General features: G+C 35.9%; 1 protein-coding gene across 1 annotated transcript in view; it reads left to right on the top strand.

Moving 5' to 3' along the window:
- Positions 1-19,550, top strand: part of LOC107564695 (axin-1-like) — a gene marked incomplete at its 5' end in the record, with an annotated part of 48,217 nt that overhangs the window by 17,374 nt on the left and 11,293 nt on the right. The window contains 2 exons of the mRNA XM_016249829.1: positions 6,797-6,937; positions 8,437-8,533. Coding sequence (XP_016105315.1) covers positions 6,797-6,937; positions 8,437-8,533 — 238 coding nt within the window. The remainder of the gene's footprint in view (positions 1-6,796; positions 6,938-8,436; positions 8,534-19,550) is intronic.

The following is a 19,550-nucleotide window of genomic DNA, read 5'->3' on the forward strand; positions in this document are numbered from 1 at the left end:
TATCCATTTAACACATTCTTGCTGAATAAAAGTATTAATTTCTTTAAAAAAAAAAAAAACTTTTGAATAGTGGTGTATATTGTAACACAACATTTCTATTTTGAATAAACACTGTTTAACATTTTATTTATCAAAGAATCCTGAAAAAATATCACCGGTCTCAAAAAAATAGTAAGCAGCACAACCGTTTCCAACATTTATTATAAATCAGCATATTAGAATGATTTCTGAAAGATCATGTGACACTGAAGACTGGAGTAATGATGCTGAAAATATAGCTTTGCTTCATTGGAATAAATTATATTTGAATGTATATTAAAATGGAAAACTTTTATTTTAAATTGCAATAATATTTCACATTATTATTTTGTGAAATTATATTCAGTATTTTTATCTAATAGATACAGCCCTGATGAGCATAATAATCTTATTTAATAAACATTATTGATCCCAAACATTTGAATGGCAGTGTATTATACTGTAAAAAAAGAAAGTTTTCTTAGGTAACCTAAAATGTACATCATTTAGTCACGGGTCAAATTAAATACAAATAGCACATTAAAGTCTGCGTGAACCGGAAGTTGCTGCCGACTTTATTTCAGTGAAGTGATGTATTTCCATTTATTTTTGCGCTCTTCCTCTCATCTCTTACTCATGGCAAACTAACGGTTGGAGGGGTGTGTTTAAGGATATTTTGCCCAAGCCGTCAAACTGACGTCATCAGAGAAGGAATGCCATTCCAGAGCGGAAGTAAATGTTCAGATTTTGATTAAAGATTACGAAGACAAATTTTTTTTTCAGTGGATTAACTTGCATGGATTAATTGTTCACATCAAGCCTAGTAATGTGTGCTAGTAAAGTAAATAGTCAATTTTGATTTCATGTGGACTTTAAAGTTAAAAGTTACACACTTTTTTTTGTGCGCGTGCTGTTCAAGTCTGTTATAAAGAATGTTTTTGCTCAGGTGGCCGAAATGTCCGCCCAATAGAGAAGTTTTGCTTGGCACGAAAAAATATTAGAGGGAACATTGGTACCGAGTACCCGGTCAACCCGGTTCTTGATGCGATATTCGAAAGGTGCGCAGATGCGCTCTCTTCATAAAAGCACTGAGACGTGGCAACCTCAAAATGAGGAGACACCTCAAACTAACAAAACACTTTAAAGATAGAAAGATAGACAAAATGAAAGAGTTCAAGCAGGTAAGTTTCATTTCATCCCATACATTGATTTATTTGTGGCTAAAAATAGAAAAATAGATAGGCTTTGACTTCGTTGAATAAATGTGAGCACTGCACGTGTCAAAGTCGAAACCTGGTGCGGGTGTTTTTATATCACGGTATTTCTGAAGGAAACCAACTGTCTTCAAAAAATTATGGATGTCTTTCTCATTTCATGTTGCATGTAATGCCTGAGCACAGTGAGCAGCGTTTGTGAGCGCAGCGCTTATTTGATTATAGCGTTACTGGGGAAGCCTTTATCGCTCCCGCTCCAACAGCGCCTCCTGCTGGCAGAAAATTATTTTGCATATATATGCCGCCACAAATAGTGCAAGTCGGTGGGAAACACCGCTTCTGTTATGAATATTATTCAATATTTTAATTTGAATGTCGGCTTGAAATGAACATCGGTGTTATTAGAGTAGTTAATCGTTAGCATAAGCGCGGCTAACGCTAATATAATGAGCATTAGAATGAAGTTCTTTATTAACTATTTAATGCTCCTATAACTTTTATTATGGTAAAAAAAAAAAAACAGGAGGACATGATATTTTGATATTTACTATTTTTGCGCACCAGAGGCTTTCAAATGAATTGTGAATCTAAAATATCAGTGTTAGAGAATGTTTCCAACATTTATTATAAATCAGCATATTAGAATGATTTCTGAAAGATCATGTGACACTGAAGACTGGAGTAATGATGCTGAAAATATAGCTTTGCTTCATTGGAATAAATTATATTTGAATGTATATTAAAATGGAAAACTTTTATTTTAAATTGCAATATTTCACATTATTATTTTGTGAAATTATATTCAGTATTTTTATCTAATAGATACAGCCTTGATGAGCATAAGAAACTTCTTTAATAAACATTATTTGATCCCAAACTTTTGAATGGCAGTGTATTATACTGTAAAAAAAGAAAGTTTTCTTAGGTAACCTAAAATGTACATCATTTAGTCACGGGTCAAATTAAATACAAATAGCACATTAAAGTCTGCGTGAACCGGAAGTTGCTGCCGACTTTATTTCAGTGAAGTGATGTATTTCCATTTATTTTTGCGCTCTTCCTCTCATCTCTTACTCATGGCAAACTAACGGTTGGAGGGGTGTGTTTAAGGATATTTTGCCCAAGCCGTCAAACTGACGTCATCAGAGAAGGAATGCCATTCCAGAGCGGAAGTAAATGTTCAGATTTTGATTAAAGATTACGAAGACAAATTTTTTTTTCAGTGGATTAACTTGCATGGATTAATTGTTCACATCAAGACTAGTAATGTGTGCTAGTAAAGTAAATAGTCAATTTTGATTTCATGTGGACTTTAAAGTTAAAAGTTACACACTTTTTTTTGTGCGCGTGCTGTTCAAGTCTGTTATAAAGAATGTTTTTGCTCAGGTGGCCGAAATGTCCGCCCAATAGAGAAGTTTTGCTTGGCACGAAAAAATATTAGAGGGAACATTGGTACCGAGTACCCGGTCAACCCGGTTCTTGATGCGATATTCGAAAGGTGCGCAGATGCGCTCTCTTCATAAAAGCACTGAGACGTGGCAACCTCAAAATGAGGAGACACCTCAAACTAACAAAACACTTTAAAGATAGACACCCAGATCAAATGAAAGAGTTCAAGCAGGTAAGTTTCATTTCATCCCATACATTGATTTATTTGTGGCTATTAATAGATTTTCCAAAAGGCTTTGACTTCGTTGAATAAATGTGAGCACTGCACGTGTCAAAGTCGAAACCTGGTGCGGGTGTTTTTATATCACGGTATTTCTGAAGGAAACCAACTGTCTTCAAAAAATTATGGATGTCTTTCTCATTTCATGTTGCATGTAATGCCTGAGCACAGTGAGCAGCGTTTGTGAGCGCAGCGCTTATTTGATTATAGCGTTACTGGGGAAGCCTTTATCGCTCCCGCTCCAACAGCGCCTCCTGCTGGCAGAAAATTAGGGAACATTCATGCATAATTTAAATACATAATCACATGAAATCAGACAAAAAAAATTAAATATTTTAGAAGAGAACGCAGCATCACGGTTGTCTGAACCAATGAGCATTAAGCTGTGTCGTCCAGTCGTTTCCCATCATGCTTTTGATCAGCGCAGTCGATGGAGAGCAACTGTGCCCGACTGCACAATCCGACACAGCCGCCTCGCTGTCGCAAGAGTTTTTTGACATGTCAGCATAACATCAGAGCAAGTCGGTCGTAACTCGGACACTTTTCTAACCGGCATGCATCTTGCGGTGATCACCGGTGATCGGTTCTGCACAGATTTTGCTCATTTCAAACAAGCCTAATCCTACATTTAAAAAAAACTTGATATCACTTGCGAGTCCATGAGTTCGCCTACCAGTGGTATGAGAGGAGCACAGCTTTCACTCCTAACCAAACTAACATTACTAGCCAATCAGAATTTTTCCCCCTTATAAATACGAGATGCGTATTTGTAACGCAAATCATTTATAAACCTTTGCCAACACAGGAGAATACATCAACCTATTTCTAAAAATGCCATTTATTGTACATTTCAAAATAAAAGTTTCTGAGTTTGCATGTGGCCAAATATTAAAATTTAATGGATTTAAACATAGTTTAATCACGCTGTAAAGTGAAACGTCACCAGGCCGTGGGCACCCTCTGCAGGTATTTGTTATAATAGGCTACATAATGTACTTATATTGGTTATGTTTATATTATGTGTATAGGAATATTACATTATGTATTTTAACAGGGTTGTTCAATAAAACCATGTAATTACTTGGTTTTGATATTTTATTTGAGCCAATTATTATTGCCTCATATTTAGTTTATATATAAATAGTCATAATAAAGCCTGGTTTTCACTTAGGTCTATTTGTGTTACTAAAAAATACCAGATTACTCAATTGTCAAAATAATCAGTTGATTACCAAAATAATCATTAGTTACAGCCCTAGATTAGTTAAAATATTTCAAAATACAACTGCATTGTTATATTGTTTGTAATTAAAAGACAAATATTTTGTCATTTAAAATTTCTTAAAATAGTATTAAAATATTGTCTTGTTCTAGTGAACCAAGTATATCTGTATTTTGTCTCATCTCTCTGTATTGTCACACCCCTAGTGTTGATAAGCGGTGATATAGCTCATAATTTTCCAAGTGTATGATATAGCTTTCATTCTTCAGGTCAACCATATATTCATGAAACAAAATCAGTTTGAATAAAGAAAGCAATAAATTTGCCATAGTATCCTTTCAAATGTCCCCCCCGGGACAAATATCCTCAACCACGCCTCGTTCTAACACGCCCCCTCATGTCTACGTCACTATGTGGGAAGATTTGCATAACGCCGCCCAAATGTTCACGCAAAGAAAGAAGGCGTAACTTTTATTCTCGCTGTAGTATTGTTGCTGCCGTAATCGCCGGATCGGCTTTCACTGTGAACAAAGTGGAGTCCAGCCCGGGGTCGTCACATGTGGTTGCCGCAAGCCCACCGGACACTCCTTCGTCGAATCCACCGGCCGTGCCATTCTCAAGCCCACCCGCCTCCGCTCACTCAAGCCAGCCTCTGCTCACTCTAGCCCGCCGTGTTCCGTCACACGCTTGAGGTATTTGGCCAATCACAATCCACTGGATTTGTGACTTCTTTTTATGGCTGCTACAATGGGCTCAGTGCTAAAAACCTTTTCTACAGATAACCAAATTACAAGCAATAGCAGAAAATAAATACAATATAACAAAGACACAAATTAAATAAACAGTGCTTTTCAGGTTTTTCAAGTAGATCTAAAAGAAATTTTCAGGTACAGAAATGTAATAATCAAATGTAAAATAACACTGCATAGACTTCACTGTATAGATTAAATATAGATTAATCCTTATTTTGTTTTATTGAGATTTATACATAATCTAAAAGATGAATAAATAAGCTTTCCATTGATGTATGGTTTGTTAGGATAGGACAGTATTTGGCCGATATGCAACTATTTGGAAATCTGAAATCTGAGGTTGCAAAAAAATCAAATTACTGAGAAAATCATCTTTCAAATTGTCCAAATGAAGCTCTTAGCAATGCATATTACTAATCAAAAATAAAGTTTTGATTTATTTCCAGTAGAAAATCTACAAAATATCTTCATGGAACATGATCTTTACTTAATATCCTAATGATTTTTGGCATAAAAGAAAAATCAATAATTTTGCAGGGCTCCACGCTTCTTTTTCTTTTTTTTTTTACTTTAAAAAATTAAGGAGCACAGTCAAAAATTTAGGAGCACCTTCTAATCAATAATCCAAAAGTTTATCAAAAATTAGCCTTCCCATTACGAGGTGATATTTGAGTCCTTAAACTGATTTACAGTGGAATTTTGTTTTTACCTTTGTAATGGCATTTTTCTAACTTTATTAAAAGTATGTAATCTGTCAAATGTTTAAAAAATTCTATTTTATAAGCTTTTTAAAAATTCTTATTAAAACCACAGAATAAGAATAAGTAGAATAAGAAGAATAAGTTGCTAATCAAATGAAATCAGTATTAAAATTAATTTGTACAGAGGTGATTAATCTTTTAAAAAATGTTGAATATATTAAAGAACAGAAAAGATACTTTAAAAATGAAACAAACTGCCAGCAGGTGGCGACAAGTCACTGATTTTATCGGTGAAATCATTCATTCAATTGATTAATTCGAACGGCTGATTCATTCAGGAATGAAGCAAGTGACTGTCTTTATGAATGGATAATTATGAATCACTGACTCACAAGATTCGTTTAAAAACGCAGTGCATTCATAAACGAGACACCGCTGTGTTTGAATAGAGATGTGCAGTGGCTGAGCTGTGACTTTTTCAAACTATTTTCGTTGACGAAATAGAGCAAAATCAGACAATAGTGTTATAGTCAGACAATGTAAGTCACTTAATATTAACTTCTTGTCTATTGAACTGTTGTATTAAATCAGTATCACATTTACAAACTCCCTTAAAAATCATTAAAAGCTGTCACTCATCTTAACTCATCGCGATCTCACATTTATAATCAACGAAGCTCTCTACACTGCACAATGAATCTTTTATTTACACCGTCTACACTTTGCTTATGAAAGGATTCATGAGATATGTCTGTGATACGTTACTCAGTGCTGCAAAAACACGTAGAAACCTTTGAAGCTACACTCAGCGATCACAATCACAAATATGATGAAGATCTGGTCAGTCGCACTGGTGCTCCTAAATATTTTTTCATAGTCGCACGCAGTAGTTTTTTAGTTGCAAATGCGACTGAAATGGTCGCACTGTAGAGCCCTGTTTTGACCCATGCAGTGTATTGTTGGCTATTGCTACAAATATACCCGTGCTACTTAAGACTTGCTTTTGTGCTCCAGGGTCACACGTGTGATCTGGTGAAGCTGACAGACAGTCGACTCATAGAAAGTGATTATTCACTGATTGCAATCAGCTGAGCATCCCTCATTTGTCATTATTACTTAGATTACTTGAATATAATGCATCGTTTCACTGAGATGACCTGTATTGTCTTCCTAATCACGTGTCTAACAGGAATCTCCTCTGTCCCATTTCTCATCAACAGACACGCGTCATGGAGGGAGCCCATCAACCCGTACTACGTGAACACTGGCTACGCGCTGGCTCCCGCCACCAGTGCCAACGACAGCGAGCAGCAGAGCATGTCCAGCGATGCAGACACTCTCTCCCTGACCGACAGCAGTGTGTACGTACACATCGACAGACATACAAACACACACGGATGCATCCATCCTCGCCGCCGCAAGCTGGCGGAACATTCCATCCAAGAGCTTAGAGCGATTCAATTTCACCACGGCGTCCTGAGTCAATTTGGCAGGATTTTCCTCCAAGAAACTCGCAGCCAGTTCTGCTGAAGCCCAGATATTTCAGGAATCGAGTGGAAGATGCGCAGACAATGCTCGATATTACTTGTCATTGGCATGTCTTAAGCCAAGGCTTGCAGCCGTTAGCGGAGGCTGGTCTCAGAGCAGTGTCTCGTGCACGCAGAATTAGTGCGATTTTCCCCCAGTTCTGCTCTGGGAACAGAAACAAATCTGCTCTCCTCTGAGGAGGACCATCTGCTCATTATCCACACCAATGAAAGCTTCTAAATGTCATTACTTATGCTAATTATAGAGCTTCAAATTGGGAGGTATGAGGCGCTGCAGGCTGTAATTTGAAGGCATTGACTTGTTTCCCTTCAAATTAACTTTCCCTGAAAACAAAGGAAATAGCCTTCACGTTGGTACTGTACACAAGCAGGTTACAGAAAACAGGAAATGGAATATAGAAAACAAACAGAAATAAATAATCAAGTGTAATCAAGTTTGTCCACTCATTTCATGGCTTCCAAAATATTTCGGCCTCATTCAATTATTTTAAATGGTTGACACGAGGACGTGGTCAGCTGGATAATGCTTTGTGATATTAAAATGATTTTCCGTCTATTTATATGGAAGTGGTTATATATTTAAAGCTTTTAAAAATGCATATTTTTAAAACTGCTAATGCAGCCAACACTCAGTCAAGGTGCGGTCACATTAGTGAAATGTCATGGGCAAAAAAGGTCCATTGTCAATAGTGTATTGGTGAATGAAGCACAGCTCACACCAGTTTTTAATTTTTAACTAATGTTAGTAGTGATTAATAAATACGGTATTAATTATTTTGCTCATGCATTAACAAAAATTAATGAATGGTGTTACGGTTTTATTATTTATTCATATCAATATTATTCTTAATAGTTTACTATAACAAAACTGGCTTAGACATTTTGCTGAACATTACTACTAACTTAATGCTTTTGTGTTCCATGGGTGAAAGTAAGTCATACAGGTGAGTAAATGATGACCAAATTAGTTTTTTGGTTACTTTTTTTTTTTTTTTTTTAAATGTGTTTTGTGTAGAAGATAATGACTTCATATTAGACATAATGCCGGTATTCGGTAATGCGATACATCAAGGTAATGAATATGCACGGTATTGTTATCGTGGGCACGATAGAATATTTTCCCCATCAACTGGTCACAATTTACAACGCTGCTGTATGCTGCGTTGCAACTGAATTTCAATACCGTAATAATAATGTATACCGTGATAAAAGCATTAGCAATTAATCGCAACATGAAAATTTCATACTTCATATATTGTATATTCGTATATTGCTAAAGATTGAGAACTAAAATCTTATGCTTCTCCCTACAGAGATGGAGTCCCACCTTATAGATATCGCAAGCCGCATCGACATGAGATACACGAAAGTGCCAAAGTTAATGGGCGAGTGCCACTACCTCATATTCCTGTAAGTATGCTTTGGATTTCTAGAACACCTTGTTGACTTTACAACACTTTTTTTATGTGTGTGTGTGTCTCTACCTTTCTTTCCTTCATTCCTCTCTTTCTCTTCCCCCACTCCTTTTTTTATTTTATTTTTTTAATTTTTAACTAATGTTAGTAGTGATTAATAAATACGGTATTAATTATATTGCTCATGCATTAACAAAAATTAATGAATGGTGTTACGGTTTTATTATTTATTCATATCAATATTATTCTTAATAGTTTACTATAACAAAACTGGCTTAGACATTCTGCTGAACATTACTACTAACTTAATACTTTTGTGTTCCATGGGTGAAAGTAAGTCATACAGGTGAGTAAATGATGACCAAATTAGTTTTTTGGTTACTTTTTTTTTTTTTTTTTAAATGTGTTTTGTGTAGAAGATAATGACTTCATATTAGACATAATGCCGGTATTCGGTAATGCGATACATCAAGGTAATGAATATGCACGGTATTGTTATCGTGGGCACGATAGAATATTTTCCCCATCAACTGGTCACAATTTACAACGCTGCTGTATGCTGCGTTGCAACTGAATTTCAATACCGTAATAATAATGTATACCGTGATAAAAGCATTAGCAATTAATCGCAACATGAAAATTTCATACTTCATATATTGTATATTCGTATATTGCTAAAGATTGAGAACTAAAATCTTATGCTTCTCCCTACAGAGATGGAGTCCCACCTTATAGATATCGCAAGCCGCATCGACATGAGATACACGAAAGTGCCAAAGTTAATGGGCGAGTGCCACTACCTCATATTCCTGTAAGTATGCTTTGGATTTCTAGAACACCTTGTTGACTTTACAACACTTTTTTTATGTGTGTGTGTGTCTCTACCTTTCTTTCCTTCATTCCTCTCTTTCTCTTCCCCCACTCCTTTTTTTATTTTATTCTCTGCCTTGTCTCCGTCCATCATCTTCTGGTCTTTCCCTGTCATTCTTACTCTCTCTTTTCTTCCCCCTGCCTTGTCTCTCCCATCGCCCCTAAAATGAATGTGCATTCTTAAGATGCACAGCGGTGGCTGGGGAGCTTTGATCATGTGCCGGCGAATAGCTGATGGAGAGTGAGAGAGCGCGAGTGTGCTGTCTAAAGCGTTCCTGATGCTCTCGTCAGCTCTGCCTGCTCTGCCCCAGCAGATGTGAAGCCTCCCCCTCTGATGGCTCGGCTTTCCCACTGCACCGGATCCAGCATAATTGGAGCCTCTGAGATAGAGCCCAATTTAACAGAGCAAACATACACTTCCCCTCACCGGGGCCTTTCACTCATCCTATAGAGACTGAAAGCCGTGGAGGCAGCGAAGACACTTCAGCTCGAATGCGCGTGTGACGTACTAGAGACTCTTTAACGTTTTTTTTTCAGCGTGCACACCAATATCTGATTAGCGAATGACAAGTTGCAGATGTACAAACTTTCTTAAAGGGATAGTTCACCTGAAAATTTAACTTCTGTCATAGTTTACCTCATGTCGTTCCAAACCGGTTTGACTTTCTTTATTTCATGGAACAAATCATCTTTTGAAAGGAACTGGCACTTTAAATAACAGTTGTGGTGATTACATTGTTTCGCCAGTAGGTGGCGCCAAGTGACTGTTAATAAAACATTTATTTGTTATTGAATTACTCATTCAAGAGATTCATTCAAAAACGCTGAATCATCCAGTTATGAAGCAAGTGTAGTATTTGAATCATTCATTCAAACCGATTTTTCATAATTTTAATAAATTTATGTATTTAATATTATATTTAAAGGTGCCATAGAATGGAAAACTTTATTTACCTTGGCATAATTGAATAATAACCGTTCTGTACATGGAAATGACATACCGTGAGCCTCAAACACAGTTGTTTCCTCCTCATGTAAATCTTGTGCATGCAAAAGACCACTGAAAAATAGGCGAATCAGAACATAACACCGACTGTAATCACTAATAGTTACGCCCCAAACATTTGCATATACCCGCCCATTTTCTATGCCAGCCGAACCTGCACAGCCGAATCATCAGAAGTTCTGCAGGTATTGTGAAGAAACAAGCGAGGATAATAGCGAAAATGGCAGATCATGGAAATAAATGTTATGTTCCAGGCTGTGCAGGGATGGGTTGGTGTCTGTATTCAGAAAGACACAGAAAACAACGCGCATTCTAATAAAATAGCGCGAGCCACTAAAGGGACATGGTTAGCTGCTTGCTAGCGGTAGCCTGTTACATTACAGGGCATAAGATTTCACTTACCACATAAACAGAGTAAGGAGAGATGACTGAGGATGATGGCGAATGATTCACAGATCCTGAGCAACACTGACAAGCATCTGATCTTGTAAAATGTGTGGTAAGTACTGCCGCTGTAGTTTACACAGAGCACGTGCGATCGCAAATCTTGAAAGTGAAAGTAAAAAGCTATCGTGCATTCGAAAGCAGTTTCAATGCCCCACATATTAATATGTAGCTCCCTGATGCCCGCATTTTATATACAGTGTAATTACCTAACGATATAACTGCGAGTGACAGTATTGAAATATATATATTTCCCTGTGTTTCACTCCTGCTGTCAACTACTGAAATGAGCCGCACTGTGAAACAGCCAATCAGAGCTGAGCTCAAAATTATTATTCATGACCCTTCCAAATAAGGTAAAAACAGACCATTTCATTCTAGTGACAAATCCTAGGGTTGTAAATGGACATGTAAAACCGTTTCTGGAGATTTTTTACCCTTACCTAAGCCACATACCTTCTATAGGTGCATCTCAATAAATTAGAATGTCGTGGAAAAGTTCATTTATTTCAGTAATTCAACTCAAATTGTGAAACTCGTGTATTAAATAAATTCAATGCACACAGACTGAAGTAGTTTAAGTCTTTGGTTCTTTTAATTGTGATGATTTTGGGGTTTAGTTAAGTATTATTTGGTATACTTATGAAGTATTCTAATTGGTTGAGATAGTGAATTGGTGGGTTTTTGTTAAATGTGAGCCAAAATCATCACAATTAAAAGAACCAAAGACTTCAACTACTTCAGTCTGTGTGCATTGAATTTATTTAATACACGACTTTCACAATTTGAGTTGAATTACTGAAATGAACTTTTCCATGATATTCTAATTTATTGAGATGCACCTGTGTGTAGATATCAGAGAACAATTTAAAATATTGTATCAATGCATTCTATGGCACCTTTAACCCTCTGTTTGATAAAAAGATCGATTAAACTAAAAGTTAGATTATTTGATAAAAAATACAGTAAAAACACTCATATTTTAAAACAACTATTTTCTAAATATAATTTTAAAATATAATAAAATTTTCAGCAGTCAATACTGTATTCGTCAGTGCCACTTGATCCTTTAGAAATCAATCTAATATGCTGATTTGGTGCTCAAGAAATATTCAAATTCAAGTTATTGAAAACAGTTGTGCTGCTTAATATTTTTGCTGCCTAATATTTTTTTGTAGAAACGGTACGTGTTATTTCAAGGTTCTTTTATGAATAGAAAGCTTATGAATAGAAACCCCAAACTTTTGAATGGTAGTTCATATTCAAACCATAATATTTGAAAGTAAACAATGACACATCTAGGCCTGTTCCTCGCACAAAGCGATTGTGATTATTTAGATGTTTTCAGACTTCTTTGGAGTTTGACAGCCCCTGATAACCATTCAGATTCATTGTATGGAAAAGAGCAGATTGAACATCGTGCCTAACGTCTGCTTTTTTGTTCAACCGAAGAAAGAACATTATGTGGGTTTGGAACAACATGAACTAATTGAAGAATCTTCATTTTCAGATGAACCGTTGTCTTTTAATTGTTATTACTCCACTTTGTTCAGGTTTATCTTGTATATTGCATTCACATTGTTTATGATTCTAAACCTTTAACACTCTCTCGCTTGGATGTTTTTTCCCATTTGGTTGCATTCTGGCGTTCTGTCTGTGTTAAGTTTAAAAGGCTCTCTTATATTCTGTAAGCGTGGTCTGCGGCAGGGAGGCAGTGTTTGCACTCAAAACGCCTTGTCAAGACTTGACAGATTCTGCAGTTCCACTGGGCATGTAACCGTGTGGGCTGCGGAGGAGACTGATGAATCTTAAGCAAACAGAAGGCCAGAACAAAGAGAGCTGAAACAGACTTTAGATCAGATTTGGCCCTGTAATCAAAATTTTAACGGCTCCTGTAAGGTTTTATTGGACCTTGTCCAGGCACTGCCTGCAACTATATTTCTTCATGTGTCTGTCCTCCTCCCCCGTCTCTCTTTTTCTCCTTCCAGACTTCTGGAATAATACATTTCTTGAGCTTAAGTTGTTTAAGTTGAGTCATGTTCAATGCTTCAATAAAGATCTATATGCACCTTTCCCCTGTGCCACCTCATCTGCTCAGATAAAGAGTGATGATCTGATATTCAGCTCTTTGTTTTTTAGGTTTGAGTTCACGTTTCAAGCTCAATGTGTGAAGGTGGATTGATTTTTAGGAGTATTTAATAGGGCTGGGTTTTGACACAAATTTCCCAATTCGATTTGATTCAATATCGATTATTTTGGATATATATCTGGTACACATGCAAAATTTTCTCAAGGAAAAAAAATCTCAACTAATGCTGTAAAATATACATGAGAGTCAGTTGGTACTACATTACTATAATATTAAAGGTTAAAACTGACAGATTTTTTTAGGCTATACAACTGCTTAATTACGCTTAATGAAGTTTTTATAATAAAAGTTACATAAAATAATATTTCTACTTCAATTCGTTTTTTTTTTTAATATAAATATTTAAATGGTAGCTATCATAAAACAAATATAAATTAAACTTTGAAGAACAGAAAGTTATAATGAATATATTATATGGTTCATATATTTAGCAAAATGTCCTTTTCTACAGTTTATTTTTCTATCTGACTAATGAGTTTATGGTCACAATGTTTTTTTCTGAGGTAAATGTGAAGTTACGTGACATTGTTTACAAACCGTTATATTGACGTTTTTGCGTGACTGAAATACTGATTGAGCGATTACATGAGAGAGGATACTGATTGTAAAGTTGTAATCTTTTAACTTAACTTTGGATATTTAATCATGCTTATTTTGTGCTGAAACTGGAATTAATGTGGAGGAGATGATCATGTGCGCCTCGCGCTGCCGCTTTTATTAAACTGAGGCACGCCGCGCTACAGCAATCACTCCACAAAACGGCATTTATTGTTTGAATACTGCAATACGATGGACAGAATTTGAATTCTGAGACTTTGTTTCATATTAAAAGTACTAAAGCACAATGCTTATTGCGATATATTGGATGGGAGGTGCCCTTCAATGTTCCGTCCATTAACTGAAAACAGGCTAGACTATTCGATTCTTGGGGTTTAAGAATCGATATTGTTCCGTGAAACTGAGAATCGATTATAATCGAGATATCGATATTTTTTTTTTACCCATCCCTAGTATTTAACCTTTTTGCGTGTCCGTTTTAAATTTCCTGACTGCTTCCCCAGACATGTTCTTTACCATGAGTTTTCAGAAAGTGCATAATTCTGTTGGGATCATGAATCATTGTGCTGTCACTGCCGGTACACCAGAGGGGGACAGTGTGTACGATACAAACCGTTATATTGACGTTTTTGCGCGACTGAAATACTGATTGAGCGATTACATGAGAGAGGATACTGATTGTAAAGTTGTAATCTTTTAACTTAACTTTGGATATTTAATCATGCTTATTTTGTGCTGAAACTGGAATTAATGTGGAGGAGATGATCATGTGCGCCTCGCGCTGCCGCTTTTATTAAACTGAGGCACGCCGCGCTACAGCAATCACTCCACAAAACGGCATTTATTGTTTGAATACTGCAATACGATGGACAGAATTTGAATTCTGAGACTTTGTTTCATATTAAAAGTACTAAAGCACAATGCTTATTGCGATATATTGGATGGGAGGTGCCCTTCAATGTTCCGTCCATTAACTGAAAACAGGCTAGACTATTCGATTCTTGGGGTTTAAGAATCGATATTGTTCCGTGAAACTGAGAATCGATTATAATCGAGATATCGATATTTTTTTTTTACCCATCCCTAGTATTTAACCTTTTTGCGTGTCCGTTTTAAATTTCCTGACTGCTTCCCCAGACATGTTCTTTACCATGAGTTTTCAGAAAGTGCATAATTCTGTTGGGATCATGAATCATTGTGCTGTCACTGCCGGTACACCAGAGGGGGACAGTGTGTACGAGTGTTGTCTTGCCAGAAATAATACACATTTTAAAATGTATTAAAATAGAAGATAATTTTTTGTCAGATTGTAATAATAATTCACAATATTCTTTTTTACTGCGTTTTTGATCAATTGTATGAGCCTTGGTGAGCATAAGAGACTTTCAGAAACATAAAAAAAAACACGACCCCAAACTTTTAAACAATAGTCAATAGTATATTAAATATCGTTTCTCTCCTTTATCTATAGTAGTTGATGTTGCTGTACTACATGTAAAATCAGTGTATTTTTTTTTATTTAGTGTGGTCAAATCTTTAATGCACCTTGCGATTTATGCAACTAATTTGATTATTTTTTTAAATGTCTGTTACAAAATAAACATGTAATTTAAGCCTTTTCAGACATTCAAATAACAAATAATAACTGCTCAGCCAGTCCCTCATTCTGAGTCAGCAGCAACAGTACAACGTGAAACAATAGTACAAAAGCAGATGCAGTTTGATTATGTAATTAAATATTCTAATCACGCCGGTTTGATTTTACATGTCAAAGGGTTAATATTTCATAACTACTTTCTCCATGACAACCACATTGAAATGTAAGAGTGAATACCCTGATCTGTGTCAACTAGGGATGCACGATATATCGGCCACCATATCGGTATCGGCCGATAAATGCTAATTTTTTCTGTTATCGGTATCGGCCCGATAAGAAAATTTGGCCGATATCTTAAAGCCGATAAATAATGCATTATTTCCTTCAGAGACACTTCAGATGCGCGCTGTTCGTTTGCAGCCTTTTGTGCAATTGTACGTTGTAATATTGTGTTTATTTGATGTATATCTGATTTATCTCATATAGAATGCGTTTGGTTAAGTTAAAAGAGCGCTTCAGTTTACCGGTGATCATCTTTAGCTCAGCACACGCAGCTCAAACAGCAGTGCACAACATTAATAACTATGATTGGGAATGTCGTGTATATAAAATTCTAATGAGAACATTATTATAATAAAACATTGTGAATTCTTTGGGTTTAGTTGCCATGTTTCAGCGCGTTGTTATGGGAAGAGCGCATCCACAACAGGATCACACATTCTGACTATAGCATGCAATAACTGCGTCATTTTGTACATATATAAGTTGTAATATTATGTTTATGTTGTATTAATATTAATCTCAGGATGCATTTCCTTGAGTTAAATAAGCTGCCAGCAAAACGCTTCAGTTTACCATGTTCATTCAGCTCTTCAGCTTCAGCACGCGCAGCTCAACGGCTGCTATTTAAAACAGTGGTATTAATTTGTTACTTTTTCAAAATCATTGATACATTATTAATAACAACAACCACTTGTATTGTTCTCTTATTATTTTCATCAACAATATGGTTTAGTAATTAAAATCATTTAATTATTGTCCGTGCAGAGGCTATTCCGTTTTATTGATCTATGGCGCATTCATTTTGATTCTTTACACGTGTAATGATGTCCAGTGACTTGTTTGCATTATTTATGCATAATTTTATTTATTTGTAAGACTTTTTTATGACTAAATTTGGTAATGGGAGAGTAAAAATATTTTTAAAACATACACCGTTCAAACTAGGCTGCTTATGTTGAAGTGTTTGGGATGTGGCTTTTAATGATGAGACCTTTTTTGTAATCAGGCTCTCAAAAAGTATATAACAATTTGGATATAGATTTATCGGCCAACATATCGGTTATCGGCTTTCAAAAATAAAGAATAATCGGTTATCGGTATCGGCCAAAATTTCCATATCGGTGCATCCCTAGACTCAATGAAACTTTTTTCACAGAAGCGACACATTGCAGCTCAGAAAATATTAGTAAAGCAAATAGAGTTACTAAACAGCCGAGTCTTCAAGGAGAAGGAAAAATCAATGTGCTTAATGGTCCTGCGTAATAAAACCCCAGCAATTTATATCACACACGGCATTCAGACAAATCATATTTCCCCACACAGTCCTCCATTCCACCCCAGAGAAAGAGATCATTTGAGTCACGACTGCCTCGTTTTCTTCTGTGAGGACCGTCGCTGAGGAACCAGTGAAAAGGGAAGAGATCACAATCTCCCATGAACGCCTGCTGCTTATTCTCTCCCGGGCACGGATAAAAAACACTAAGGTATCACCTCGATTTCTTCAGCTTCTACCAAGCAGGCCTGATCGGAGGAAGGGGATCTGAAGGGCGGATGGTACTCGATCAGGTTCAGGATGGATGAGCCTGGGGTGTTTCTTTGATGAAAGAACCAAACCACTGCAGAAACGACCAGTATCAGCACCACGCTGATGATGACCAGAGCTGACAGAAGAGGACTGCCCTCTAGAGATGAGAGAAGAAAGAAATAGAATGATCCAGATGGTTTCTGGTGGTTTAAATGATTTACAATGAACATGACGGCTTCAAACAAACTCAATTATGGACATTATGTCTTTTAGGGAAAAAAAAGAGGAGACAAATGGGGAAAACTCACTTAATTTAAGTGTACAGATATAATAGCAAGATCACATTAACAACACAAATAAGATCATGCTTACTCGGTGGGCTTATCCAGACGGCCTCTGAAAAACAAATAAAAAAGATTGAAAGTCAAATTACACTCTAAAATCTTTATGGGCAAAGCATACCTACATTTTATCTTCCATAATGTTGGAAACTAAAAATATGCACTAGTATGTTCTTTCCACAAATGTACCATTTTATATTATTTTAGCAAAATTATGATATTACATCATTCACTGCACCTGAAACATATGGATGGCCAAATTACTCAAAAATGAATCATTAAATAAATATTTGAACATGTATGAACTAGAAAGTTCAAAGATATCGAGATTTAAAAAGGTGACATTCACTAATGCCGAGTAATGTGCTGACAACCGTAACCCTGTTAACCAAAATTAAATGTCAGGAGCTTGTGCTTAAATTAAAAACAATCCAAAATGAAAAAGGAATGGTTCAAATAAACAAAAATAAGCAAAAAGCACCTTTCTCCAATGACAGCCATTCATATATAACTGGCCATAAAACTAGAACTATTATTATAGCTGTAGGTGCATGCTTGTCCATTTTACGATCTTGGTCCTGTCACGTTGTTTGTACTTGAATAGACTGATAATAATACACAATGTCCATAACTTAAAAAATAAGCTTGGATATTCCAATCCATTTATTGTCTCCTTCTTGATTCAAAATTTCAAACAGCAACAAACCATAAAGAAGTAAAAGTGTCTAATTACTCAAGTCCATCACGACGCGTCAGAACCAAGATCGTAAAATGGACAATCATACACTTACAACTTAAAGTCAAAAAGTTTGTTTGACCTCCTTCATGCACACCCACTATGCCGATTCAACAACATAAATATGCAGCCTCTAGTGGCTTGAAAGAAAACATGAAAGAAATGGCTCCTACAATAGTTGCTCCAAAAATGGCTCCTATAATAGTTAACTAAAACTAGAAAAAAAATTGCATGTATTTATTATATTTTTACTTAAAAATAAAATAAATGTTTACTGAAAAAAAGTAAAGTTGTAATCTTTTAACTTAACTTTGGATATTTAATCATGCTTATTTTGTGCTGAAACTGGAATTAATGTGGAGGAGATGATCATGTGCGCCTCGCGCTGCCGCTTTTATTAAACTGAGGCACGCCGCGCTACAGCAATCACTCCACAAAACGGCATTTATTGTTTGAATACTGCAATACGATGGACAGAATTTGAATTCTGAGACTTTGTTTCATATTAAAAGTACTAAAGCACAATGCTTATTGCGATATATTGGATGGGAGGTGCCCTTCAATGTTCCGTCCATTAACTGAAAACAGGCTAGACTATTCGATTCTTGGGGTTTAAGAATCGATATTGTTCCGTGAAACTGAGAATCGATTATAATCGAGATATCGATATTTTTTTTTTACCCATCCCTAGTATTTAACCTTTTTGCATGTCCGTTTTAAATTTCCTGACTGCTTCCCCAGACATGTTCTTTACCATGAGTTTTCAGAAAGTGCATAATTCTGTTGGGATCATGAATCATTGTGCTGTCACTGCCGGTACACCAGAGGGGGACAGTGTGTACGAGTGTTGTCTTGCCAGAAATAATACACATTTTAAAATGTATTAAAATAGAAGATAATTTTTTGTCAGATTGTAATAATAATTCACAATATTCTTTTTTACTGCGTTTTTGATCAATTGTATGAGCCTTGGTGAGCATAAGAGACTTTCAGAAACATTAAAAAAAACACGACCCCAAACTTTTAAACAATAGTCAATAGTATATTAAATATCGTTTCTCTCCTTTATCTATAGTAGTTGATGTTGCTGTACTACATGTAAAATCAGTGTATTTTTTTTTATTTAGTGTGGTCAAATCTTTAATGCACCTTGCGATTTATGCAACTAATTTGATTATTTTTTTAAATGTCTGTTACAAAATAAACATGTAATTTAAGCCTTTTCAGACATTCAAATAACAAATAATAACTGCTCAGCCAGTCCCTCATTCTGAGTCAGCAGCAACAGTACAACGTGAAACAATAGTACAAAAGCAGATGCAGTTTGATTATGTAATTAAATATTCTAATCACGCCGGTTTGATTTTACATGTCAAAGGGTTAATATTTCATAACTACTTTCTCCATGACAACCACATTGAAATGTAAGAGTGAATACCCTGATCTGTGTCAACTAGGGATGCACGATATATCGGCCACCATATCGGTATCGGCCGATAAATGC

Source organism: Sinocyclocheilus grahami, unplaced genomic scaffold, assembly GCF_001515645.1.
Source record: "Sinocyclocheilus grahami isolate Dianchi unplaced genomic scaffold, SAMN03320097.WGS_v1.1 scaffold956.1, whole genome shotgun sequence".
Taxonomy (NCBI): domain Eukaryota; kingdom Metazoa; phylum Chordata; class Actinopteri; order Cypriniformes; family Cyprinidae; genus Sinocyclocheilus; species Sinocyclocheilus grahami.